This window comes from Camponotus vicinus, unplaced genomic scaffold (genome assembly GCF_025532165.1).
Source record: "Camponotus vicinus isolate PSW18456_S1 unplaced genomic scaffold, iyCamVici1.0 SCAF_1, whole genome shotgun sequence".
In the NCBI taxonomy this organism is placed as follows: domain Eukaryota; kingdom Metazoa; phylum Arthropoda; class Insecta; order Hymenoptera; family Formicidae; genus Camponotus; species Camponotus vicinus.
In genome coordinates, this window is record NW_028141945.1 from 8,964,237 (window position 1) to 8,991,684 (window position 27,448).

General features: G+C 26.0%; 3 protein-coding genes across 4 annotated transcripts; all 3 read left to right on the forward strand.

Moving 5' to 3' along the window:
• Positions 1 to 360: 360 nt before the first annotated feature.
• On the forward strand, positions 361 to 6,707 carry LOC145968546 (putative inactive allantoicase). Its single transcript, XM_083094106.1, has 8 exons — positions 361 to 682; positions 1,141 to 1,219; positions 1,780 to 1,842; positions 2,189 to 2,387; positions 2,551 to 2,645; positions 3,825 to 4,196; positions 4,398 to 4,589; positions 4,787 to 6,707. The coding sequence occupies exons 2-8, from the start codon at positions 1,178 to 1,180 to the stop codon at positions 4,907 to 4,909; spliced, it is 1,086 nt and encodes a 361-aa protein (XP_082950232.1). The 5' UTR covers positions 361 to 682; positions 1,141 to 1,177; the 3' UTR covers positions 4,910 to 6,707.
• Positions 6,708 to 7,222: 515 nt separating this feature from the next.
• LOC145972450 (putative inactive allantoicase) lies at positions 7,223 to 17,175 on the forward strand. Its single transcript, XM_083101078.1, has 8 exons — positions 7,223 to 7,300; positions 7,773 to 7,838; positions 10,735 to 10,797; positions 11,160 to 11,364; positions 11,587 to 11,675; positions 12,857 to 13,249; positions 13,440 to 13,634; positions 14,042 to 17,175. The coding sequence occupies exons 2-8, from the start codon at positions 7,800 to 7,802 to the stop codon at positions 14,168 to 14,170; spliced, it is 1,113 nt and encodes a 370-aa protein (XP_082957204.1). The 5' UTR covers positions 7,223 to 7,300; positions 7,773 to 7,799; the 3' UTR covers positions 14,171 to 17,175.
• Positions 17,176 to 18,519: 1,344 nt separating this feature from the next.
• On the forward strand, positions 18,520 to 25,507 carry LOC145968512 (putative inactive allantoicase). 2 transcript variants are annotated; one of them, XM_083094041.1, is made up of 10 exons: positions 18,520 to 18,617; positions 19,719 to 19,744; positions 21,063 to 21,145; positions 21,682 to 21,744; positions 22,211 to 22,412; positions 22,661 to 22,761; positions 23,948 to 24,340; positions 24,545 to 24,748; positions 24,944 to 25,075; positions 25,263 to 25,507. In XM_083094041.1, exons 3-10 carry the CDS (start codon positions 21,071 to 21,073, stop codon positions 25,341 to 25,343), a joined length of 1,251 nt encoding a protein of 416 aa, XP_082950167.1. In that variant the 5' UTR covers positions 18,520 to 18,617; positions 19,719 to 19,744; positions 21,063 to 21,070; the 3' UTR covers positions 25,344 to 25,507. The 2 variants fall into 2 exon arrangements, with proteins under 2 accessions (XP_082950167.1, XP_082950156.1); XM_083094030.1 differs by lacking the exons at positions 18,520 to 18,617; positions 19,719 to 19,744 and adding an exon at positions 20,653 to 20,726.
• The last annotated feature ends 1,941 nt before the right edge of the window (positions 25,508 to 27,448 follow it).

Here is a 27,448-nt window from a genome sequence, read left to right on the forward strand (position 1 = left end):
TTTATAAATGTTGTTATATTATTTTGTTATCTTGTAGATGTAAATCTATCATATTATTTATGCAAATTGTATTCTAACTAATCAGATATCGATACACAAAGTAGATATTATAAGATTTGAAGTAAAATTTCATAATTGTGATGCTATCATGACTGCAATTGTTATATATATATAGCAATTTATTTCTTATAATAAATCTGTGCGATTTATTAATTGACGCAATTAATTTCTTAATATTAGGAATAAACTTGTTGAGAGAAATAATAAATTGTTAATAAATTTATTAAAAGCATATGTGATATAACTCTGTCACCTTTGCTCTAAATAAATTCAGTTATATGGAGAATTAAATAAACGTTGTAAATCAATAATTCTTTTTTAAATATGTGCGACATATCATTGCAAATGTAACAAGTATGCGTAAAAATTGTGACATTTGTAATAGAACCTTTATAAGCGTCACACAAAGAAGCAAAGAAACATAACTTTATCAGAAAAATACAAAAAGTAAATATCAACAAGCGACTCGTATAAAGTTCAATTTTCTTATATTGTATCATAAACGCTATTACTTATTTATGTACAGTAGCGAATTCATCTGACATTGTATGCCTTACTAAGGTTTAAAATTTTAAAATTTTAGTTGATTTAAAGCATTGATTGGAAGTGTTTAAGAGAACAGGTAAGAATAAATATGTATATTTAAATGAAGAAACATCTAAGCTAAATTATTATTCTTGGACAGTGTTTTTGAAATAATTATGAATATTTTACATGTAATGATTTTATAATACAAGTGTTATTATGTACAACGATTTACAGAATATAATAATCTTTTTTTTAGCATTACAATAATAAATTGTTATTAATAATTCTTTATTTTGGACGTATTATTAAATTTGAAGATATCCGAATAAACTTTTATTAAAATTGTATCAATTAAAAGAAATTTTATTATATTATTATATATGATTACATATTAGCGATGATTGTGTTTATATTAATATGTTAATGTATATTTATCTATTCTATCAGGATGATATGTATTCATTATGATATGGAAAATATTTGGAAATATTAAATATTTTTTTAAACGCGCGCGATTATATTTTATCTAAAAATAATCTTTTTACATTGTAGTCGGAATCGTGCAGAAGACAATTTCAAGAAACTTAAAATGGACAACATAATTGAATTGTGTGAATTATCATCCGAATCAGTAATTTCTTTTTTTTAATATAACAATTTTTAACAGATAACACAAATATTCTGTTTGATTTGATATAGTAATTTCATGCTAAAATTTTATGCTAATAGAAGCATAAGAATTCAATATGTATTGGGAAAATGTTTTAATGTTATTTTTGTACATTCGATAAACATAATAGCGATATATATAGTTGTAAAGTCAAATAATAACTAATCTTTAAACAAGAAAGGTTATGCCTTATATTAAGTACTTGAACTTTTATACATATTTTATATACTTGAACTTTTATACATATTTTATATTTAGAAAAATATATATTTATCTCAACAACAACGCATTTTATACTACTTTGATTTTATATTATTTTATATTTAAATTTAAATAATTACCGTTGATTTTTTACCTTTTAAATTACAATTTTTCTCTTTTCTTTAAATTATTTTTCTCTTTATTTCTTACATCAATATTTTTTGCAATAATTTAATGTATTTTTATCATAAAATACATAATTTCTTGTAATCAATCGTTAAAAAATTTATATAAAAATCTATTATATATGTGAATTTTAGAATGGAGCAAGAATTTTATTTTCAACCGATGATTTTTTCGGTATAGCTGAAAATCTAATTGATGTAAGTAATTACGTTGGAGGTAATTGTAAAAATTATAATAATTAGATTATACAATTTCTTATATCAGATATATTAATGATCCGATCCGGTATCTTTACAATTGATTTGTTTTGTAATAATTATAGAAATACTTATTTTTTCAATATAGTAAAAAGTATTTATTATTTCAGTATTGTAAAATTGTTAAATTACATTTAAGCTATATATAAAATATAGTTGCAAAGAAATAGAATTATATTTAAATATAATTACAATAAATGAATATATAGAAAGATGTAGAGAAAAATAAATAGTTGAATAAACAATATTTTAATATATACTCATTGTCATCGATTTTTCACTTTAGGAGATGGAACCAAATATTAAAAGTAGTTATCCAGATGCATGGTTAACCAGAAGAAAACGAAGGAATTGGAAACCTGATTTTACGATTATTCAGTTAGCAGCAAGAGCTGAAATATATTTCATTTGCGTAGATACTATGTATCTTACCGGCAATATTCCGGTCCAATTTTCTGTACAAGCCTCCCAATTATTAACAACAGGTTTGTTAGCAATAATTTTGTAGCGCGCGCCTATTTTTTCTTTTTTTTCCTCTCTTTTATTTTTGTAAAAAATTTGATTTTAATCTCTTATTTTTTAATTGTACTTATAATTTATGTATATATATATATATATATATATTTTTTTTTTTTTTTTTATGTACAGATGTTGACACTCTCGAGGAGTATCAAGATCGTTCCAACAGAAGAGGCAGACCTATCACCAACAAAGAGCCGCATATTAGGGAACTTTATTCAGAGGTTTCACAAATTAAAATTTAATTATAATTAAATATTATAAAAATTATTAAAACATTTTATATGTTTAACATTTTTGAATCATAAATTTGTATTTCGCTAAAATACGAGATGATAATGCGTCGATTTCATTAAAAATTAATTTTTCTTTGATATATTCTCTGATTAATATGCGAGTACGAATTTTTCTTGATTTCTATACCTATATCTCTATATTTCAATTCGAGATTTTTAGTGAATCCTTGAAGAAGCGTTGGTGAGATATATATAGAGGCGAAATCGTTGAATCGAAACTGAAACCAAAATCTTTCACTTGCCATTTCTTCAGGGAAATAAAGAGGAGTTTATTAAAAATCGAATTGAAATAGTATATGGATCAAGAGAAATTTATCTCCTGTGCACTTAATCAGATTTTAGAAAAAGATTAATTTTCGATGTGTATGTATGTATGTCAAATTGACGCTCTCTCTCTCTCTCTCTCTCTCTCTCTCTCTCTCTCTCTCTCTCTCTCTCTCTATATATATATATATATATATATATATATATATATATATATATATATATATAATCTCGTATCTGGCTCTTATAAGCCGCAAAATACAAATTTATGTTTTCATATATAAAGCCACTTAATCTCTAGATTTCTGAAAACAATTTTTATTTTTTATTGGACGTATTAAAAATAAAAGAAAACATTCAAGTTTATTATTATTCAACTTTTTATGGATATATGACTTTTCTAAACGCGTATCGCATTTTCTATATATAAGAAATCGTCTTTTTCTCGATAATTTGCTATGTAAGATACATAATCAATAATTAACAAATATCATTTCAACTGGTTACATTGATTGTACCGCTAAATCTGAATTCCAATTATTCACCAACAAATAGTATAAAATCTTGTAAAAATGTGTATTACTAAAACGTTTTATATATTTTCATAACATCTTTTATGTATAACATCTTGTATCAATTTTTATTTTGATTGAAAATATTAAAAATAATATATCAACAAAGAAAAACATGGCAATTTATTGTTATGCAATTTTATATAGATAATTATATAATTTTTTTTAAACTGTATCATATTCTACAAGATATTTCTACAAGGAATCATTCATTTCTCGATAATCTAATTATATATGATGTACAATTAATGATTATTAAATGTGATTTTAGACATGGCCGTATTTAATCTCATGGCAATCTCTAAATCCCGGTTATCCATCAATGAGTAAGAAGTTTTTTATGATACCATCGACAGGACAAGATTACACTCATCTGCGACTCAACATCTTTCCAGACGGGGGTATAAGTAGACTAAGTGTTTACGGAAAAGTGTTGAGACCCATATATATGCCATCTCAGAATTGGCTTATTGATCTTGTTTCGTATATTTATGGTGGTAATTGTATAGCATATAGTAGTTGTTATAACAATACACACCCTAATAATTTGATCAAGCCTGGAGAAAGTATTTCCATGCAGGACGAATGGCGAACTGCGAGAAGTCGTGTTAGAATCATTGGTGACTTCTCTAACTTTAATGAGGTATGCAGAAAACTACAAAAAATAATAATCTAAAATTGTAACTGAAAACTATCTTTCCTTATGATATAAAATTCATTTTACTTCAATTTCAATATTGTTTCAAAAATACGGAAAATAGTTTTTCCTAACAAAGTGTCGCTTTATATATTGTTTCAGTAATTGACGATAATTGTAAGACGAGTTCTACGTTTTGAATTTCAGCTTATCGGGGAAGAATGGGCAATATTTCAATTAGGATACAGTGGTAAAATTGTTTCTATTAAGCTTGAATTCTCCTGTGAAGGGGACAAACCGTACGTTGTGCAAGTGCAGGGACTTAGAGAAGGCATCATAATAAATGATAGTACTGATATAAATAATAAACCATGGCAGAATATTATACCGTATACCTTCGTAAGTTTAATTTAATACTTAATATTTTAGGAAATTTGATCGATTTTTTCATAGACTTTTTGATCACTTTTTTTTTGTTCTACTGTCTCAATTTAATATTCCATTGCAAAAATAAATTTTTTCTTATAAATATATACAAAATTTGAACATGGAAACGTTGAACATAAACGGATTCTAATCAAATATATATTTTATAGGTGACTGAAAGTTTTATACAACAAATTACTGTTCAAAATCAAAATATGAAAATGGCTTATGTGAAACTTTCAATTAAACCGGATGGCTGCATATCTAGATTCCGAGTTTTGGGAGAGATTTAATAGAAATGCAAAATAATTAAATTTAGAATAATTTGATGATGATGATAATATATAAACAATCGCGTTTATCAAAATGGGAAGCCAATGTTGCTTATAATCATCAATTCTTTCCTAAAATTTACATATAAGAAATTAGATAAGATAATATTGTTACAATGTTGTAACAAAATAATATTTTAATCTCAATCAAAATAATATTTATATCTTTTCAAAAATAATAAAATGTATGTAAAGGGAATCTTTTACTATGCGACGACGAGTTTAATTCAAAAATTCCGCTTATCGGAGATTTTTGTTGATACAGAACGAAAAACATTTATGCTTATTATCGTTGTGTAAGCGCACAATGATTGAAAAATAATATTATTTCCTGATGACTCAAAATATTACATAAAATTTGAAGTAGTACAATTGTTAAGATGATGATTCTACATGATAAAAATAAGTTGTATAAGAATGTGCAGAACTTCCTTTTATATAGTTGATTTAGAAATTTAGAAAATAATAACTATAAAAAATTAATTATCTAAAAATTAATATTTATATCTTTTTAATGATCTTTTGTTATATAATGTTTAATTTCTTTCGGCAACAATTACACAGGTCTACAAGGTTTTGTTGTTGGGCAGCTGGGGGTCATTTCCGAAGTAATTTTCTGCGTAGAATCCGAATCCGAGGTCAGAATTGGCCCATCACGTCAGGATTTTGAGATATTTGAGGTTATATACTCGAAAAATGGCTTTTTGGGCTACTTTTGAGGTTATGTACAGGACGCACAAAATTTTTTAGCTCTTTTCTTCTAATTGCATCATTTAGTACTACTCTTTCCCTTCAAAATGAGCTGTCGAATGGTCATCTACGATTTTTCCTCAAGGAAAAGACCATTCGAGTAGTACTAAATGATGCAATTAGAAGAAAAGAGCTAAAAAATTTTGTGCGTCCTGTACATAACCTCAAAAGTAGCCCAAAAAGCCATTTTTCGAGTATATAACCTCAAATATCTCAAAATCCTGACGTGATGGGCCAATTCTGACCTCGGATTCGGATTCTACGCAGAAAATTACTTCGGAAATGACCCCCAGCTGCCCAACAACAATCATGACCCCATTTTTTGTAGACCTGTGTTATTAATGTAACATAAATTCATTTAATAATTAATTAAAATTAAAATTAAATTACACACTGATGAAATATTATATATAGAAGTTTTCAATAGATTCCTTTTTCAAATACACTTTTCAATAAAAAAGGTGTTGTGCGTATGTATTAAGTTATATATATTTCGTGATTATGATCAATATAAGTTCAATTAAAGGTAATAAAAGTTTTTTAGAAGTTATTTAAACTCTTAAAAATACGTAATATGTCATTAACTTTTGTATGTTAGTAACTTTTATATGTTATTAACTTTTACTAACTTTTCAATTTTAATAGCCAATTTTCTCGAAAATAAAATCTCCTACGAAACAATTTTATTCTAGTTTTCCAACTTATTTTTTCATACAGAATCATTACTTTTCTTATTATCATTAGTTTTAATTATACCATTGAGACATCTTATATGTAGGGCCTTCTTGCACTTTCTACTTAAGCATGTCTGAATATCGTATAATTATATAAATGATAAAAATTATATCACATCCAATCAAATAATTTTATGTATAATCGATGAATTTTATTATTTTCAGTCAACTTTTTATAAATATTATTTTATTATATTATTTTGTTATCTTCTAGATCTAAATCTATCATATCACTTATGCAAATTGTATTCCAACCATTTAGGTATCGATATACAAAATAGATATCAGATTTGAAGTAAAATTCCAAAATTGTGATGATCATGACTGCAATTGTTCTATGTAGCAATTTATTTTATATAATAAATCTGTGCGATTTATGTTTATTAATTGACGCAATTTCTTTAAAATTAAGAATAAATTTGTGAAGAGAAATAATAAACTGTTAATAAATTTATTAAAAGCGTATATGATATAATCCTTCGATTTTCATTCTAAATAAATTCAGTTATGTGGAGCATTAAATAAACGTAGTTATAAATTAATAAATATTAAATATGTGCGATAATTCATTACAAATGTAACAAGTATGCGTAAAAATTGTGACAAATTTAGTGACATTTGCAATAGAACCCTGTAAGCATCACGCAAAGAAGCAAACGAACATAGCTTTATCATGATCATAAAATTATCAAAAATAAATATCAACAAGCCATTCGTATAAAGTTCAATTTTCTTATATTGTGTCATAAACGTTATTACTGTGTTTATTTATAGTAACGAATCTATCTGACATATGTAGGCTTTAACATCTGAGGATTTAAAATTTTAGTTGATTTAAAGCATTGGTTGGAAATATTTGTGAGAATAGGTAAGAAATATGTATTTAAATTGGAAACCATCTAAACAAAATTATTGTTTTTTGGACAGTGTTTTTTAAATAATTTTGAACATTTTGCGTATAACGATTTTACAATGCAAGTGTTACTATGTACAAGAATTTACAGAATATAATAATTTAGTATCACTATATAGTATCACTATAAAATTAACACTACTATAATTAATTATTATTATTGATACATTATTTTGGATGTACTTAAGTTTAAAGATATCGAAATAAATCATCTTTCATCAGAATTTCATCGATTAAAAAAAATGTTCTGTTATATTATTATAAGTGATTATAAGCGCTGATGGTGTATATATTAATATGCTAGTATATATTTGTCTATCAATATTCATTATAAGATATAGAATATACTTTGAAAATATTAGATATTATCTTAAATATTCGATGTAAGCTTATCTTATCTAAAAGTAATACATTTTTTGAATTGCAGTCGGAACTGTACTTGGATCTCAAGAAGATGGACGTAACAGAATTGTGCGAATTATCATCCGAAACAGTAATTTCTTTTTATTTTGTAATGTAATAATTTCATTTTATAATGTAATGTGATAAATAGATAACACAAGCCAAATATGCTGTTTGAGCGAATATAATGACTTCTTGTTAAAAGTCATGTGCTAATAGAAATATAAAAATTCAATACAAGTTAGGAATGTTTTGATGTTATCTTTTCATATTTTAGCAAAATAGTAGCAATATATGATATATATAATATATCCTGTATATATATATATATATATATATATATATATATTTATTTATATACAGGGTGTCCCAGACCACCCGTACATCACTTTTAAAATGAAAATAAATGGCTTTTATCAAAAATCGCGAACAATTTTTAAGTAAATCGGTTACGCTCTATCAAATGGTGATATTTTCAACTTTTGATTCCGGAAATACTCTATCCGGATCGGAAGTTGAATTTTTTTAGGGGAACATGGTACTTTTTATTACGGATTCGAATTGTACGTGAAAAAATAAGAAACTTTTTCAATCTTAAAATACCTACCTCTGTCAATCTTAAAATTGACCTTAAAAGTAACTGTGATAAAATAATAGAGGCACTTAGAAAAAACGTTTGATACAAAAGTTTCTTGTTTTTTCACGTACAATTCGAATCTGTAATAAAAAGTACCATGTTCCCCTAAAAAATTCAACTTCCGATCCGGATGGCGTATTTCCGGTCGGAATCAAAAGTTGAAAATATCACCATTTGATAGAACGTAACCGATTTACTTAAAAATTGTTCGCGTTTTTTGATAAAAGCCATTTATTTTCATTTTAAAAAAGATGTACGGGTGCTTTGGGACACCCTGTATATACAGGGTGGGCCATTTTAATCTATGCACCCAAATTTCTTTGTACCTAAGACAGATACGGAAAAATGATTCAGACAAAAGTTTTATGGTTTCGAGGGGGCCATAAGATGGTATCATTGGTTTGACCTTGAAGAGTTATTTGAAGGTCACATGAAGGTCACCTTTAATTTCTTAAATGGAACCTACTATTTGTCATTGCACATTCTTGTAGCTTATCTCGAGAGCTTTCCAAAACACTATAATTAAGTACTTTTTTGTTAAGTACTTTTTGAGTTATGAGGCTTGAAATAATTTCTTAATTTTACATAAACCGTAAAATATCTTGTAAAATATTCATTTTTCGATTATCTTACCTTAATACTTTTATGTACAAAATAATGAGAGGAATCAATTGGTGTAAAGAAAACACATAGTTGTTTTTAAGAAAAAATATGTAATTTGCAATTAACAATTCCATATTTTTTCTTAAAAACAACTATGTGTTTTCTTTACACCAATTGATTCCTCTCATTATTTTGTACATAAAAGTATTAAGGTAAGATAATCGAAAAATGAATATTTTACAAGATATTTTACGGTTTATGTAAAATTAAGAAATTATTTCAAGCCTCATAACTCAAAAAGTACTTAACAAAAAAGTACTTAATTATAGTGTTTTGGAAAGCTCTCGAGATAAGCTACAAGAATATGCAATGACAAATAGTAGGTTCCATTTAAGAAATTAAAGGTGACCTTCATGTGACCTTCAAATAACTCTTCAAGGTCAAACCAATGATACCATCTTATGGCCCCCTCGAAACCATAAAACTTTTGTCTGAATCATTTTTCCGTATCTGTCTTAGGTACAAAGAAATTTGGGTGCATAGATTAAAATGGCCCACCCTGTATACAGGGTGTCCGATTCGTGAGGGACCAAATGAAAAGTGATGATAGATTGGGTCAAACTAAGAAGAAAAGTCCTCTACCATTTTGCAAAATTCGCAATAATTATTAAGTAATAAGCAAAAATGTCACATGAAGGTTACCTTTAATTTTTTAAATGGAACCCCCTATTTTTTATTATATATTCTTATAGCTTATCTCGAGAGCTTTCCAAAACACTACAATAAAGCATTTCTTCATTGAGTACTTTTCGAGTTATGAGGCTTGAAATAATTTCTTAATTTTACATAAACCATAAAATATCTAGTAAAATATTCATTTTTCGATTATCTTACCTTAATACTTTTATATACAAAACAATAAGAAGAATCAATTGGTGTAAAGAAAAAACATGGTTGTTTTTTAAAAAAAATATGTAATTTGCAATTAACAATTACATATTTTTTCTTAAAAACTATGTTTTTTTTTTACACCAATTGATTCCTCTCATTATTTTGCATATAAAAGTATTAAGGTAAGATAATCGAAAAATGAATATTTTACTAGATATTTTATGGTTTATGTAAAATTAAGAAATTATTTCAAGCCTCATAACTCGAAAAGTACTCAATGAAGAAATACTTTATTATAGTGTTTTGGAAAGCTTTCGAGATAAGCTATAAGAATACATAATAAAAAATAGGGGGTTCCATTTAAAAAATTAAACCTTCATGTGACATTTTTGCTTATTACTTAATAATTATTGCGAATTTTGCAAAATGGTAGAGGACTTTTCTTCTTAGTTTGACCCAATCTATCATCACTTTTCGTTTGGTCCCTCACGAATCGGACACCCTGTATATAGTTTTAAATTTTAATTTCAATAATCATTCGCTTTAAACATAAAGCTTATTCCTAAGTTATATTAAATCTTTGGACATTTATAGAAAACTATATATTTATTTTAATATAGCGCACTTTGTCTTGTATATTGCCAATTGTTTCATGCTGAGATTTAAATACTTACAAATTATTACTGTTAATTATATTTCTCACCTTTTAATTTTTTAAAATTATTTTTCTCTCTTATTTCTTACATCAACATTTTTTGAAATAATTTAATATATATTTATGTTTATGAAATATATTATTTTTTTTATTCAATCGTGAGAAAATTTTTATTACAACTATTGTGTGTGTAAATTTTAGAATGGAGCAAAAATTTTATTTTCATCGGATGACTTTTTCAGTGTAGCTGAAAATCTAATTAAAGTAAGTGACTACATTGTACGTAATTGTAAAAAATGTAATAATTAGATTATAAAATTTCTTATGTCTGATACATTAAAGATCCGATCCGGTATATTTACATTAAAAAGTCGGTTTGTTTTTTTAATAGATATTTGAAGAAATATATATTTTTATAGTAAAAATTTATTATTTGAATTTTGTAAAATTGTAAAATTATATCTAAACTATATATAAAATATAGTTACAATAAAAAATATTTATATATAATTAATATTTATATATAATTATAATGATTGAATATATGGAAAATATGTAAAGAAAAATATATAATTGAATAAATAATGTTTCAATATATACATACTCATAATCATTTTTTATTTTAGGAAACAGAACCAAATATAAACACAGTAAAAGTGACATATCAACCGGATGCATGGTTAACCAGAAGAATACGAAAGACGATTTACGCTTGTGCGATTATTCAATTAGCAGCAAGAGCTGAAATACATTTCATTTGCATAGATACTGCTTCTCTTGTCGGGGATGTTGCGGTTTTATTTTCTGTACAAGCTAAATCACTTGTAATAGGTTTGTTAGGAATAGTCCGCGTTTCGATTCTTTTCTTTCTATCTTTTTTTTCTTTCTTTTATTTTTGTAAAAAACTTGATATTAATCTCTTATCTTTAATTGTACTTATTATGTATATACATATATGTGTACACACACACACACACACACACACACACACACACACACATGTAAATATTAATAGATATATGTATATATTAATATATTTTTTATTATACACAGGTCATGAAGTTTATCAAAATCGTTCCAATAGAGCACTCACACGTGCCAACCTCGACGAATGGAGGCGTATTGCAGAGCTTCTCCCACAGGTTCACAAATATGAATTTTATTATTATTAAATATTATGAAAATCACATTTTACATATTTAATATTTTTGAGTCACAAATTTATATTTCTCGACTAAAATGCGGGATGATAATGCGTCAATTTAACCGAAAAATTAATTTTTCTCTGACTAATGTGCACAGGATACGAATTTTTCTTGGTCTATAATGTGAATATATTTTAATTCGGGATTTTTAATAAACTCCTGAAGAAACGCAAGCGGAGAAATATCAGGGCGAAAACATTGAATCTGAAATCGAACCCGAATCTTTTGCTTGCCATTTCTTCAGATAAAGAGCTTATTAAAAATTTCGAATTAATATTTATGGTTGATATATGGATTAAGAAAAGCTCATACTCCGTGCACATTAATCAGTTTTAGAGAAAAATTAATTTTCCATGTGTGTGCATGCATGAAACTCTCTCTCTCTCTCTCTCTCTCTCTCTCTCTTTCTTTCTCTTTCTATTATCCCGTATCTAGCTCTTATAGCCGCAAAAATCAAATATACGCTTTCACATATAGAGCTATTTAAACTCTTGACTTCTAAAATTAATTCTTTTTTTTTATTGGACGTATTAATAACAATATATGAACGAAGGAAAACATTTTAATTTATTGTTACCCAACTTTTTATGGATTTATGACTTTTCCAAACGCGTATGACATTTTCTATGTATAAGGAACCGTCTCTTTTCTTGATGATTTTGCTATGTATAAGATGCACAATTAATATTTAACAAATATCACATTTCATAACTGGTTACATTTGTGTGTGTGATCGTAATGCTAAATTTGAATTTCGGTTATTCATCAATGAATATTATAATACTGTAAATAATGGTATTATTTACAGTGTATATATATATATATATATATATATATATATATATATATATATTAAACATATTATATATTTTTATATGTATAACATTCTTAAATCAATTTTTATTTTTGATTGGAAATGTTAAAAATAATATATCAACGAAGGAAAACATGGCAATTTATTGCAACTTTATATGTATATAATTATGTATAAATTTTTATATTAATTTTTTTCTAAATGTATCGCATTTTCTACAAGATATTTCTGCGAGGAATCACTCATTTCTCGATAATCTAATTATATATGATGCACAATTAATGATTATTAAATGTGATTTTAGACATGGCCGTATTTAATCTCATGGCAATCTCTAAATCCCGGTTATCCATCGATGAATAAGAAGTTTTTTATAATACCATCGACAGGACAAGATTACACTCATCTGAAGCTCAATATCTATCCAGACGGGGGTATAAGTAGACTACGTGTTTACGGAAAAGTGTTGGGATCCATTCCCGTGCCACCACCTTGGGAATCTCCTATTGATCTTGTTTCAAAGATTTATGGTGGTAATTGTATAGCGTATAGTAGTTGTTATAACAATACACATCCTAATAACTTGATCAAGCCTACAGACAATGTTTGCAAGAAAGACGGATGGCAAACTATGAGAAATTTTATTAGATCCACTGCAGGCTTTTCACATTGTGTTACTATACCTCAATTCAATAAGGTATATAAAATCTACAAAAAGTAATAATCTAAAATTGTAACTAAAAACTACTTTTCCTCATGATAAAATATTCATTTTATATTAATTTCAATATCGTTTGAAAAATATGGAAAATGGTGTTTTCTAATAAAGTGCTGTTTTCGTATATATTTCAACAATTATAAAACGATTTTTGCGTTATGAATTTTAGATAATCGGGGAAGAATGGGCTATATTTCAATTAGGATATAGTGGTAAAATTACTACTATTTTAATTAATACAGTAGGCGGCGAAGGGAACAGTCCGTACATTGCACGAGTACAGGGACTTAGAGAAGGCATTATAATAAATGATAGAACTGATATATGTAATAAACCATGGTTGGATATTGTACCGTTTGCCCGCGTAAGTTTGATTTAATATTTAATATTTTGGGAAATTTAATCGAATTTCTCATATACTTATCAATTTTTTTCTTTTATTTTACTGTCTGAATTTAATATTCCATTGCGAAAATAAATTTTGCTTATTTTACTCTCTAAAAGTGAATCAGTGTATTATCACTGATTTACAGTGCTGTACTTATAACTGCTTGTAATCACAGTGTATTATCACTGAAAAACAGTAAATAGTCACTGATTACAAGCAGTTATAAATACAGCACTGTAAATCAGTGATAATACACTGATTCACTTTTAGAGAGTACAAATACATATATTACATTTTACAAATATATATAAGATTTGAACATGGAAACGTTGAACATAAACGGATCCTAATCAAATATATTAATCGTGATATATATTTTATAGGTGAATGAAGGTTCTAACCAACAATTTATTATTGAAAATGAAAATCGAAATATAAAAATGGCTTATGTGAAACTTACGATTAAACCGGATGGCTGCGTATCTAGATTCCGAGTTTTAGGAGAGATTTAATAGAAATGCAAAATTTAGAATAATTTGATGATGATAATACATAAACAATCGCATTTATCAAAATGGAAAGTCGATATTACTTTTAATCATCTTTTCTGAAATTTAGATAAAAGAAATTAGATAAGATAATACTGTTACGCTGTTGTAACAAAATAATATTTTAATCTCAATCAAAATAATATTTACATCTTTTCAAATATAATAAAATTAAAGGGAATCTTTTAGCATGCGACGACAAGCTTAATTCAAAGATTCCGATTCTCGTTTCTGCAACCTTTCGGAGATATCGTTGATACGTAACGAAAAACATTGATGGCTTCTATCGTACCCAAATTGTATGTAGTATTTTGCGTCATCAGGAAATAATTTGATTTTTCAAATCATTGTACCTCGTATACATAACGATGGGAGCCATTAATGTTTTTTCATTACGTATCAACGATATCTCCGAAAAGTTGCAGAAACGAGAATTGGAATCTTTGAATTAAGCTTGTCGTCGCATGCTAAAAGGGTAAATAAAACCTGCATAAAAGGGGATCCTGCTCGTATGACTTTGATCTTGACATATGTGACATATCTTGACATATATATTATTAAGGTCATCGTCCTAAGTAACATTCCAAAAGTTTTAGCCGTCGGTCGTTGTTTATTAAGGCGTACATTGAGAAAAATATCTTGCAGTTCTGATTGGAAAAAACCGTTCGAACACTTTATCCGATTGGTTTTGAATGGATCTTGGACTATCCGATGAAATAATGGATGTCTTTATCCGATGAAATGTAATTTCCGACGAAATATGAACGGATAATATGAGCCGCGATTTATTTATCCTTAAAATTAATATATAATATGATCGGACATTGCACTTGATTGAATAAAAACAGAATATTTTATCCGATCAAACTGAATATTCGATCTAATGTACTATTTCCGATTATAATGAATCCGATGAAATACAATTTATTCGGTCAGAATGTATCTGATAGTTGCGCATGAGACATGCACGAGCTTGTACTCTATTGTCTCATGCTTCGTCGAAGCAGCGTGTATGTCGTGCAATGTGATGCAGTATTACTTGTGAACAGTGTAAGTGTCGAAAGTCCTATTTTGTTTGCGATTTTTGCTTTTTTCCATAATTATTGAGATTTTTTTAATTAAAGAAAATCTCCGAAGACACACTTATTCGCCGATTTTCTATAATTAATATCTCAATAACTTGCGAAAATAATTATATGGATTTTTCTGTTCAGCTCTGTATTGTCAGCTTATGAACGTTATGGTGCCAATTATCAGTGTAATTTGAGCAAATTTGTTGAAAATATTCATTAATATTTAATAGGAAAATTCTGATCAAGAATTAGATCTATTGATTGGATATGATGTAATCGGACTATCCACTCAAAAAATAACAAACGGATATTTTAGATTGGATATTTTCTAATCGGAACTTTCTGATCGGATATCTTTGATTGGTCATTTCGGCCTTCATCGGTATTTTTTTCCGATTAAAGAGATTAATAATATTCGTTTGTTACTTTCAAGGATTTGGATTTCTATGGCGGATTTTCTATTCTATTTTCACCGGATATTTTTCTCGATGTACGATTCGACACAAGTTTGCAATTTCCCACGCAAAGCGAGGTACACCCTACACCACCTCTGAGTTAGTGCGAAACGAGGTCTATAATTGTACAGTTCCACATAGGTTTGCCACTTTCCTAAAGCGAGGTCCACCCCGTATCACACATCTGATATCTTCTCCACTCATGATTATCAGCGTACGCGTTCTAACATAAGTGAGTGGACCTTGTTTTACGAGGAAAGTTGCAAACCTATGTGAAATCGTACAATAATAGACCTCGTTTCGCTCTGACTCAGGGGTGGATCTCGCATCGCGTGGAAAGTTGCAAACCTATGTGGAACTGTACAATTATAGACCTCGTTTCGCACTTACTTAGGGGTGGTGTAAAATGTATGTTGTATCTATAATAATTATTTTTATTAAAATTTAGATCTATTATTGTATATGGTGTCCGAAAATTGTGAAATTTATAAAACTTTTTTTGTCTATAACTTTTTAATAAACAACGACCGACGGCTAAAACCTTTGGAATGTTACTCAGGAGGATGACCTTGACAACATATGTCAAGGTAAAAATCGAGCAGGATCTCTTTTTATGCAGGTTTACCTTAATAATATAATTTAAATTAAAATTAAATTACACACTGATGAAATATTATATATGAAAGTTTTCAATAGATTCCTTTTTTCAAATAGACTTTTCAATAAAAAAGGTGTTATGCGTATGTATTAAGTTATATATATTTCGTGATTATGATCAATATAAGTTCAATTAAAGGTAATACAAGTTTTTTAGAAATTATTTAAACTCTTAAAAATACGTAATATGTCATTAGCTTTTGTATGTTAGTAACTTTTATATATTATTAACTTTTATTAACTTTTCAATTTTAATAGCCAATTTTCTCGAAAATAAATTCTCCTGCGAAGAAATTTTATTCAAGTTTCCCAACTTATATTTTTATTATATTTTTATACAGAATCATTACTTTTCTTATTATATCATTAGTTTTAATTATACCATTGAGACATCTTATATGTGAGGCCTTCTTGTACTTTCTACTTAAATATGTCTGAATATCGTATAATTATATAAACGATAGCAATTATATCACATCCAATCAAATAATTTTATGTATAATCGATGAATTTTATTATATTCAATCAACTTTTTATAAATGTTATTTTATTATATTATTTTGTTATCTTCTAGATGTAAATCTATCATATTACTTATGCAAATTGTATTCCTACCACTCAGGTATCGATATACAAAATAGATATCAGATTTGAAGTAAAATTCCATAATTGTGATAATCATGACTGCAATTGTTTCTATATATAGCAATTTATTTTATATAATAAATCTATGGGATTTATGTTTATTAATTGACGCAATTTCTTTAAAATTAAGAATAAATTTATTAAGAAAAATAATAAACTGTTAATAAATGTATTAAAAACGTATATGATATAATCCTTCTATTTTCATTATAAATAAATTCAGTTATGTGGAGAATTAAATAAACGTAGTTATAAATTAATAATCATCTTTTTAAATATGTGCGATGATTCATTACAAATGTATGCGTAAAAATTGTGACAAATTTAATTGCACTTGCAGTAGAACCTCTATAATCGGCATGCATAAAGGCGAAGGAACATAGCTTATAATCATAAAATTATCAAAAGTAAATATCAACAAGCGACTCAAATAAAGTTGAATTTTTTTATATTGTTTTATAAATGTTATTACTGTGTTTATTTACAGTAACAAATTTATCTGACATTGTATGTATCACTGAGGATTTAAAATTTTAGTTGATTTAAAGCATTGATTGGAAGTATATGTAAGAACAGGTAAGAACAAATATATATTTAAATCGAGAAATATCAATGCAAAAGTGTTGTTTTTGGACAGTTATTATTTGGACAATTATTGTTTTTTAAATAATTTTGAATATATTTTACATATAACGATTTTATAATACGAGTATTATTATGTACAATGATTTACAGAATATATTAATTAGCTATAATTAATTATTATTAATGATTTACATTATTTTGGATGTATTATTAAGTTTTAAGATATCGAAATAAATTTTCATCAAAATTTCATCGATTAAAAAATGTAATATTATTATATATGATTATTAGCGCTGATTGTGTATATTAATATGCTTGTGTATATATTAATATACTAGTATATATTTGTCTATCAATCAAGAGACACGGTAGTGTCTTGTGCTAAGTCCGTGCAGCAACAAGACGCGCTCCGTGTCTCTTTACGCGAGTCGGATAGTTGAGCGTACTTGATATTTTCATTTCTCATATATCCGCTGAACGGATCGAGTTTTTACTAGATTCAATCGATAGCTTGGGTCTAAATTATATAATAAAAGTGTTTTTGTTTTTGCGCTACGTGCTCTAGAAACGGAGCTATTACGACGCAAAGTCGAAATAGGAAAATTTTTCATTAAGAAACGTCTCCTTGGTCAACGCTCAAGTCCCCAATGCGCAAGCGTACAAAGTTGTACGGTTGACGCATTCGACATAAGATTGCGCTAGCGGCGCTCCGTGATGTTAGGGCTACTATTACACACAAATTACATAAGTTGCATATGCATAGCATAAGATCGTATGGACCAACGAGTATATATATTTATAATATACATCGAGTATATATATAAATAATATATACAGGGTGAATTTTAATGGTTGTGTCAATCTTTTTATCATGTGGGAGATTACCGACCGCAATTGTAATAAATTGATCGGTACATAGATGTCAGATAATTGGATCGGCCGTATCGAAGGCCGGGATATAATGTGTACAATTAAAGCGTTAAAAGTTGAAATTATGTGTGTAGTATGGATTTATTTTTATTATTAAAGCTACGTATTTATTATTATTATTATTATTATTATTATTATTATTAATATATTATTATTATTATTATTATTAAAGTTACGTATACATATTCGATATATTAAAGCAGTAAGAATACATATTTAAAAATTTAGTTCAAATTTAACACTTTAATGTTAGACAAATAAGCAAATAAAAAGCTGTGATCAAATTATGGATTTATTATTATACATATTTGATATATTAAAGCAGAAGAAATACATATTTAAAAATTCAGTTCAACACTTTAACGTTTTATCTAAAACTTTATTTCATTCCGCATTTATTTTTATGATAAATTTTTATTATTGTTTTATACGCTAAAGATATGTAGCATTTCTTCCTTTTTGAAATAAAATTACGCAATTGTTCCATGAGAAATACATTCTTATGAAACAATTGCGTAATTTTAATTTAAGAAAGAAGAAAATTTTTTGCTGCGTATTTTTAGCATATAAACAATAATAAAAATTTACTATAAAAATAAATGCGGAATTTGAAATAAAGTTTTACATGAAACATTAAAGTCGAGGGGTAAACCGCTGAGGGCATTGCGGTGTACAGATTTGAGGCATTACTGGGCATTGCTTGAGCATTACTTGAGCATTATTAGGTTTTATTGAAGTATTAATGCGTATTATGGACGTTATTAAAGTATTATTAAGTCTTTTCTTCCAACTAATAATTTTAAATTTATTAAAATTTAAATTATTAAATTTTAAAAATTTAGCAGTAATGCCCAGGAATTGGGCATTAGTAGGCATTAGTGTACATAATTTTGATCAGCGGTTTACCCCTCGATTAAAGTGTTAAATTTGAACTAAATTTTTAAATATGTATTCTTACTGCTTTAATATATCGAATATGTATACGTAGCTTTAATAATAATAATAATAATAATAATAATAATAATAATAATAATAATAATAATAATAATAATAATAATAATAAATACGTAGCTTTAATAATAAAAATAAATCCATATTCATGATCATTGCGCGTTTTTGGTGCACTTGTAATGGACTTATTCATCATGTGGATACGAAAACGAAAAGAAAAAGGATGTGTTGAATGCAATAAGGTTATTATTACTTATGATCATAGACATAGTAAGATATGCCTATGGCTGCGGTCGGGAAGACGCTCTGTATATTTAATCATGTTTAATGTATGTATAGTACAAAAAGGAGTGATATCTCTACAAAAATTACCCTTTTAAAAAAAGGTAAAAAAAGGTGCTAAGTCCGCGTAAAAACTGTTATGTGTTTGCAAAATAATGGTTATTATAACCCTCAAAAACTATAAAAAACCTATTTCAAAAATAGTACCATTTCAATCTACAAAATTATTTTAATCTACAAAATAGTTATTTTATACCGTAAAAAAACTAAGTTATTTTAGTTATACATTTTACTATATCACTCTTTTTTGTACTATACATATATTAAACATGACTAAATATATAAGCAAAGAACCCCATATTTTATTAAATATGACGGTCATTTCTAGATCGTATAGCAGCGCTAAGTCTTTTAACTAAAATTTTATTTTAATTTTTATATAAATTTTTTTTCTATTAATTTCTAATTTTTATTTTCTTAATAATTTTTAATTTTATTTTCTAATTTTTATTTTAATTTTTAATTTTTATATAAATTTGTATTTTTTTTCTATTAATTTCTCATTTTTATCTTCTTGATAAGTTTTAATTTTATTTTTAATATTTTCTATGTTTTTCTTTTTTTAATTAAATTTTTCAACTTTATTTTTATTTAATATTTTTCTTTTAATACTAGAAATTTAAGAAAAATATATATTTTATATTAAAAGTTTTTATTTTGTTGGCGCAATTTTGTAATATATTTTTGTAAAAAATTAAACACATGATGTCTAACTTTTTATTAAAATATTGTTTTTATCTTCAAATAGCACAACTTTTCGATATTATTTTTTGTTTGGATTTGATAGTATTTTGTAACTTTTTTGATACAGTTTTTTGTTTTATTTTTATAAATTTTTATTTTTACTTAGCACAATTTTATTGATATCATTACTTTTGTAAGGTAAGTAAAATGTATAACTAAAATAACTTAGTTTTTTTACGGTATAAAATAACTATTTTGTAGATTAAAATAATTTTGTAGATTGAAATGGTACTATTTTTGAAATAGGTTTTTTATAGTTTTTGAGGGTTATAATAACCATTATTTTGCAAACACATAACAGTTTTTACGCGGACTTAGCACCTTTATTTACCTTTTTTTAAAAGGGTAATTTTTGTAGAGATATTCATTACATGATATAGAATATATTTCGAAAATACTAGATATTACCTTAAACATTTGATGTAAACTTATCTTATATTTTATCTGAAAATAATACGTTTTTTTGCATTGCAGTAGGAACTATGCAGGAATCTCCAGGGAAATCCAAGAAGCCTAAAATGAACATAACAGAATTGTGCGAAGTGTCATCCCAAACAGTAATTTCTTTTTATAATGTAATATGATAAATAGATAACACAAGCCAAATATGCTGTTTGGGTGAATGTAGTAACTTCTTGTTAAAGGTTTTGTGCTAATAGAAATATAAGAATTCAAATATATGTTAGGAATGATTTTATATTACTTTTAGATTTTAACACAACATAATAACAATATATATATATATATATATATATATATATATATATATATATAGTTTTAAATTTTAATAATAATTCGCTTTAAAGCTTATTCCTAAATTATATAAGACATAAAGACTTTGACTTTTATAGAAAATTATATATTACATTTATCTTATCATAGCGAATTTTGCTTATATTACTGGTCATATTATTTCATATTGAGATTTAAATATATTTTTCTCCTTTTAATTTGTTAAAATTATTGTTCTCTCTTATTTTCTGCATCGATATTTTTTGCAATAATTTAATATACTTTTATGTTCATATGTTACTTTTTTAATAACAACCGTGAGAAAATGTATATGACAATCTATTGTGTGTGTGAATTTCAGAATGGGGCATTAATTTTATTTGCATCTGATGATTTTTTCGGTGTAGCTGAAAATCTACTTCAAGTAAGTGATTACGTTGGAGGTAATTATAAAAAATGTAATAATCAGATTATACAGTTTCTTATTTGAGATACATTAATGATCCGATCTGATATCTTTACATTCAAATATCGATTTGTTTTGTAGATAATTGTAGAAATATATATTTTTTCAGTATAGTAAAAAAGTATTTATTATTTGAGTATTGCAAAATTGAAAAGTTATATGTAAACTATATATAAAATATAGTTACAAATAAAAATGTTTTTATATTTAAGTATATTTAAATATATTAAATATTTATATTTAACTATATTTAAGTATTTTTACTTAAATATTTAAAAAAATTACATTTACAAGTAAATAGTTATATTTAAGTAATATTTAAGTATAATTACAATGATTGAATATATAGAAAACATGTACAGAAAAATATATAATTGAATAAACAATATTTCAATATATATTTTATATATAATATTCATTTTAGGAGAGTGAACCAATTAACGATAAATTAAGCATAACACTGGATGCATGGGTAACCAGAAGATTTCGAGAGCAAATTCCCCAAATCGTGATCATTCAATTAGCAGCAAGAACTTTAGTAGACTTCATTTGCGTAGATACCACTTCTCTTGTCGGCAATGTTGCGCTCCAATTTTCTGTACAAGCCATCAATTTATGTTCAAGAGGTTTGATAGGAATAATTTTGTACCATGCGTCTCCTTTTCTTTCTTTCTTTTCTCTTTTTCATTTTTTAAAATACTTGATATTAATTTCTTATTTTTAATTGTACATATGTATGTATGTATGTATATATATATATATATATATATATATATATATATATATATATGTGCGTGTGCGTGCATTTGTGCGTGCATTTGTGCGTGTGCGTGCGTGTGTGTATGTGTATTAATGTATTTTTTATTATGCATAGAACTTCATATTCAAAGTCGTTCCAGTAAAGTCACTCCTCTTAGCGTAGGCAGACGTGCTACCAGGGACGAATGGTTGCAAATTAACAAACTTAACTCAGAGGTTTCACAAAAATTTTATTATTATTAAATATTCTGAAAATTACATTATTAAAGCATTTTATATGTTTAACATTTTTGAGTCATAAACTTGTATTTCGCAGTTAATGTCAGATACAAAATGATAATGCGTCAGTTTCATCGAAAATTAATTTTTCTCTGCTTAATGTGCATAGGACACGAATTTTTCTTGGTCTATGTACCAGGTGTGAATATATTTCAATTCGATTTTTAATGAATTCCTGAAGAAGCATGAGCGAAAAAAATATCAGAGCGTAATTGTTGAATGAGAAATCGAACCAGATTCTTTCGCTTGCTGTTTCTTTACGAGGATAAAAAAGAATTTATTAAAAAATTTCGAATTGATATTTATGCTAAGTATATGGATCAAAAAAATTCACACAATGTGCCGAATTGATATTTATGCTAAGTATATGGATCAAAAAAATTCACACAATGTGCCCCGTGCACATTAATCAGAAAAAAATTAATTTTCTGTATGTGTATATATGTGAAATTGACCTTCTCTCTCTCTCTCTCTCTCTCTCTCTCTCTCTCTCTCTCTCTCTCTCTCTATTTTCATGTATCTAGTTCTTATAGCCACAAAAATCAAAATTATGTTTTCACATATAGAGCTATTTAACTTTTTGATTTCTGAAATAAATTTTTATTTTTTATTGCACATATTATAATACAATATACCAACGAAGAAAAATATTTCAATTTATTGTTATCCAATTTCTTATGGATAACAATATGACTTTTCTAAAGCATCACATTTCCTATATGCGAGGAATCGTCTCTTTTTCGATGATTTTATTATATAAGATGCATAATTAATAATTAACAAATATCACATTTTACAATTGGTTACATTTAATCGTATCGCTAAATCTGAATTTCGGTTATTTATCAATGAATATTATAAAATATTGTAAAAATTGTATCATTAAAGTGTTTTATATATTTTTGTATATCATTATTGAATCAATTTTTATGTTGGAAATTGTATTAAATATAATACATCAATGAAGGAAAACATGGCTTGTTAATTTTATATAGATAATTAGATATATAATTTTTTCCTAATGTATTACATTTTCTGCGAGAATATTTCTGCGAGGAATCATTCCTTTCTCGATAATTTTATATATTGATGCATAATTAATAATTATTAAATGTAATTTTAGAATTGGCCACATTTAATCTCACGACAACCTTTAGATCCTGGTTATTCATCGAAGAATAAGAAGTTTTTTATGATATCATCAATAGGAAGAGATTGCACTCATCTGCGACTCAACGTTCATCCAGATGGTGGTATAAGTAGACTACGTGTTTACGGGAAAGTGTTACCCAATCCAGTGCTATCATCTCAAAATCCTCTTATTGATCTTGTTTCGCAGATTTATGGTGGTAATTGTATAGCATATAGCAGTAGTTATGACAATACGCATCCTAATAATTTGATCAAGCCTTCAGAAAGTATAGACATTAAGGATGGATGGCAAACTGCGAGAAGTCTTATTAGATCTACTGCAGGCTTCTCTCATAATGTTCCAAATATATTTGACATCAATCAGGTATATAGAAAGCCGCAAAAGTAATAATTGTTGCTGAAATTGTAACTGAAAACTATCATTCCTTATGATACAATATTCATTTTAGTTTCAATATCGTTTCAAAAATATAAAAAAATAGTTTTCCCTCACAAAATGCCGCTTTCGTATATATTATTTGTATAATTGACAATAATTGTAAAACGATTTTTGCATTATGATTTTTAGATAGTCGGTGAAGAATGGGCTATATTTCAATTAGGATATAGTGGTACAATTATTTCTATCGAACTCGATACAACATGGTGCGAAGGGGACAGTCCGTACGTTGTACGAGTGCAGGGACTTAAAGAAGACATCGAAATAAATAATATATATAATAAAATTGATATACTATGTAAACCATGGCAGGATCTTGTACCATATACCACCGTAAGTTTGATTTAATATTTAATATTTTGGGAAATTTGATCGAATTTCTCATACACTTACCAATCACTTTTTTTATTCTACTGTCTCAATTTAATATTCCATTGCAAAAATATATTTTATAAACACATATTAGATTTGGACATGAAAACATAAACGAATTCTAATCAAATATATTAATCGGGATATATTTAATAGGTTACAGAATCGCATCGCCAAACAATTTATTCTAAAAATAACATAAAGATGGCATATGTGAAACTTTTGATTAAACCGGATGGCTGCATATCTAGATTCCGAGTTTTTGGATATAAATCAGAAATGCAAAATGTAGGATAATTTGATGATGATAATACATAAATAATTACGTTTATCAAAATGGAAATCAGATGTTGCTGACAATAATCAATTCTTTCTTGAAATTTATATATAAGAAATTACATAAGATATTGTTACACATATTGTAACAAAATAATATTTTAATATCTTTTTAAAATAATAAAATGTATTTAAACAGAATCTTTTACGATGCAACAAGTTGAATTCAATGATTTCACTTGTTTCTTCGCGGCCTATCGGAGATTTCGATGATAGGTAATATTAATGCTTACCATCGTTATGCATGCGAGGCATAATGATGTCAAGAAAAAAACAGTCGTTTGCTGATGGCTCAAAATGCTAAATATAGGATGTCTATAGTAGTATAATCGAGATGTCTATAAGTGGTACATTTAGGATAATGATTCTATGTGAAAAAATAAGTGGAAAAATAAGTTGTAAAAGAATCTGAAGTAATTCTTTTTATAAAGTTAATTTAAAAATATAGAAAATTAATAAATATATAAAAATGAATTATATAATTATTTATAATTAATTATAATTAATTATATAATTCTGTTATATAATTAATTATATAATTATCTGTTATATAATTAATTATATAATTCTGTTTAAATAATCTGTTTCAAATTATAATTATAAATTAATTATATAAAAATTAATATTTACATATTTTGTATAATCTGTTATATAATGTTAAATTTATTTCGGCAGCGATTATTAATACCACACAAATTAATTTAATAATATAATTTAAATTAAAATTAAATTACATGTTGAAGAAATATTGTATATTAAAATTATGATATTGTATGTAAAATTTTCAAATAGATTCCACTTTTTCGATAGAGAAATGTTGTGTATTATATTAACTTATACATATCTTATGATTATCAATATAAATTCACGTGTAATAGAAAATTTTTAGAAACTATTTAAATTCTTAAAAATATGTGATTAACTATTGTATGTTATTAACTTTTCAATTTTAATAGTCATATTTTCTCAAAAATAAAATTTTCTACAAGGAAATTTTATTCTAATTTCCTAACTTATTTTATAATATCATTACTTTTTTTCATTATATCATTAGTTTCGATTATACCATTAATACGATATCTTGTATGTAAGTTCTTTTTGCACTTTCAACTTAAACGTATCTGAATATCAATTATATAAACGATAGTAATTATATATAATTACATCTAATCAAATGATTTTATATATAATTGATAAATTTTACAATTTTTTATAAGTGATGTTATTATATTATTTTGTTATTTCGTAAATGTAAATCTATCATACCATATATACAAACTGAATTTCAACCAATCAAGTATTAATGTACAAAATAGATATCATAAGATTTGGAAGCAAAAGTTCACAAATGTAATTCTATTATATTATGACTATAATTGCTCATATGCAATTTGTTTTATATAATAAATCTGAAAGCGTCATGTGTATTAACTGACGCAATTTTTTAAAATAAAGAATGATTATTAAATGACTATTATCTTATGATATTTCTTTGTCATATTCTACTCTAAATAAATATTCAAAGAATTAAATAATCGTAAATGTAACTTACTAACTCTTTTTAAAAATGCCCGACAATTCATTGCGAATGTACCAAGCCATAATTGTATCAAATTTAACGGCATTTGCAATAGAATCTCTATGATTATTACATAATATCTAAAATGTTAAAATATAATAAATAAATTCTTTTATCAAATTAAAAATATTAATCGAAAAAAATACAAATGTGTATAAATAAATTCTTATAAAAAATCCTTATCATGCAAATCCTTGTTATTCTATTCAGAATCACTGTTATTATAATTTCGAAACATTTAAATTTTAAATAATTAATAATAAAGTTAATGTGCAGGAATTTATTGAATAAAGTCTGAACAAATTAATTGTTAGCATTCGTAGCATGAAATAACTTTTTTATGATTCTTTATTAGAAAGAAAGATAAAAGAAAGTATATTCTTGATTCTTCTTCTTATTATATATCGGTATAATAAATATATAAAATCGGTCATATATAATTAACAGTAAAGAGATCTGTTGATTTAACGTTGCGTGTTTAACTAGATGATAATGAAGTAAACTACACGTAGATAGGTATGTGTGGCGATCTATCTCAGTCATGAAGTACATGAGCGTATATGTGTGTGTGTGTGTGTGTTGTATATGTGCATGTTATTATTATCTAAGCATTACTTAATAAATGCGCAACAAATGAGTGCATCATTTTCACGTTTTTTATCTTTCTGTACATACAATCGTCCAGCCTAAAGTGAGAAACGACCGTGCACAAAAAATCAATTTCTATTTTTGATTGGAAATGTTAA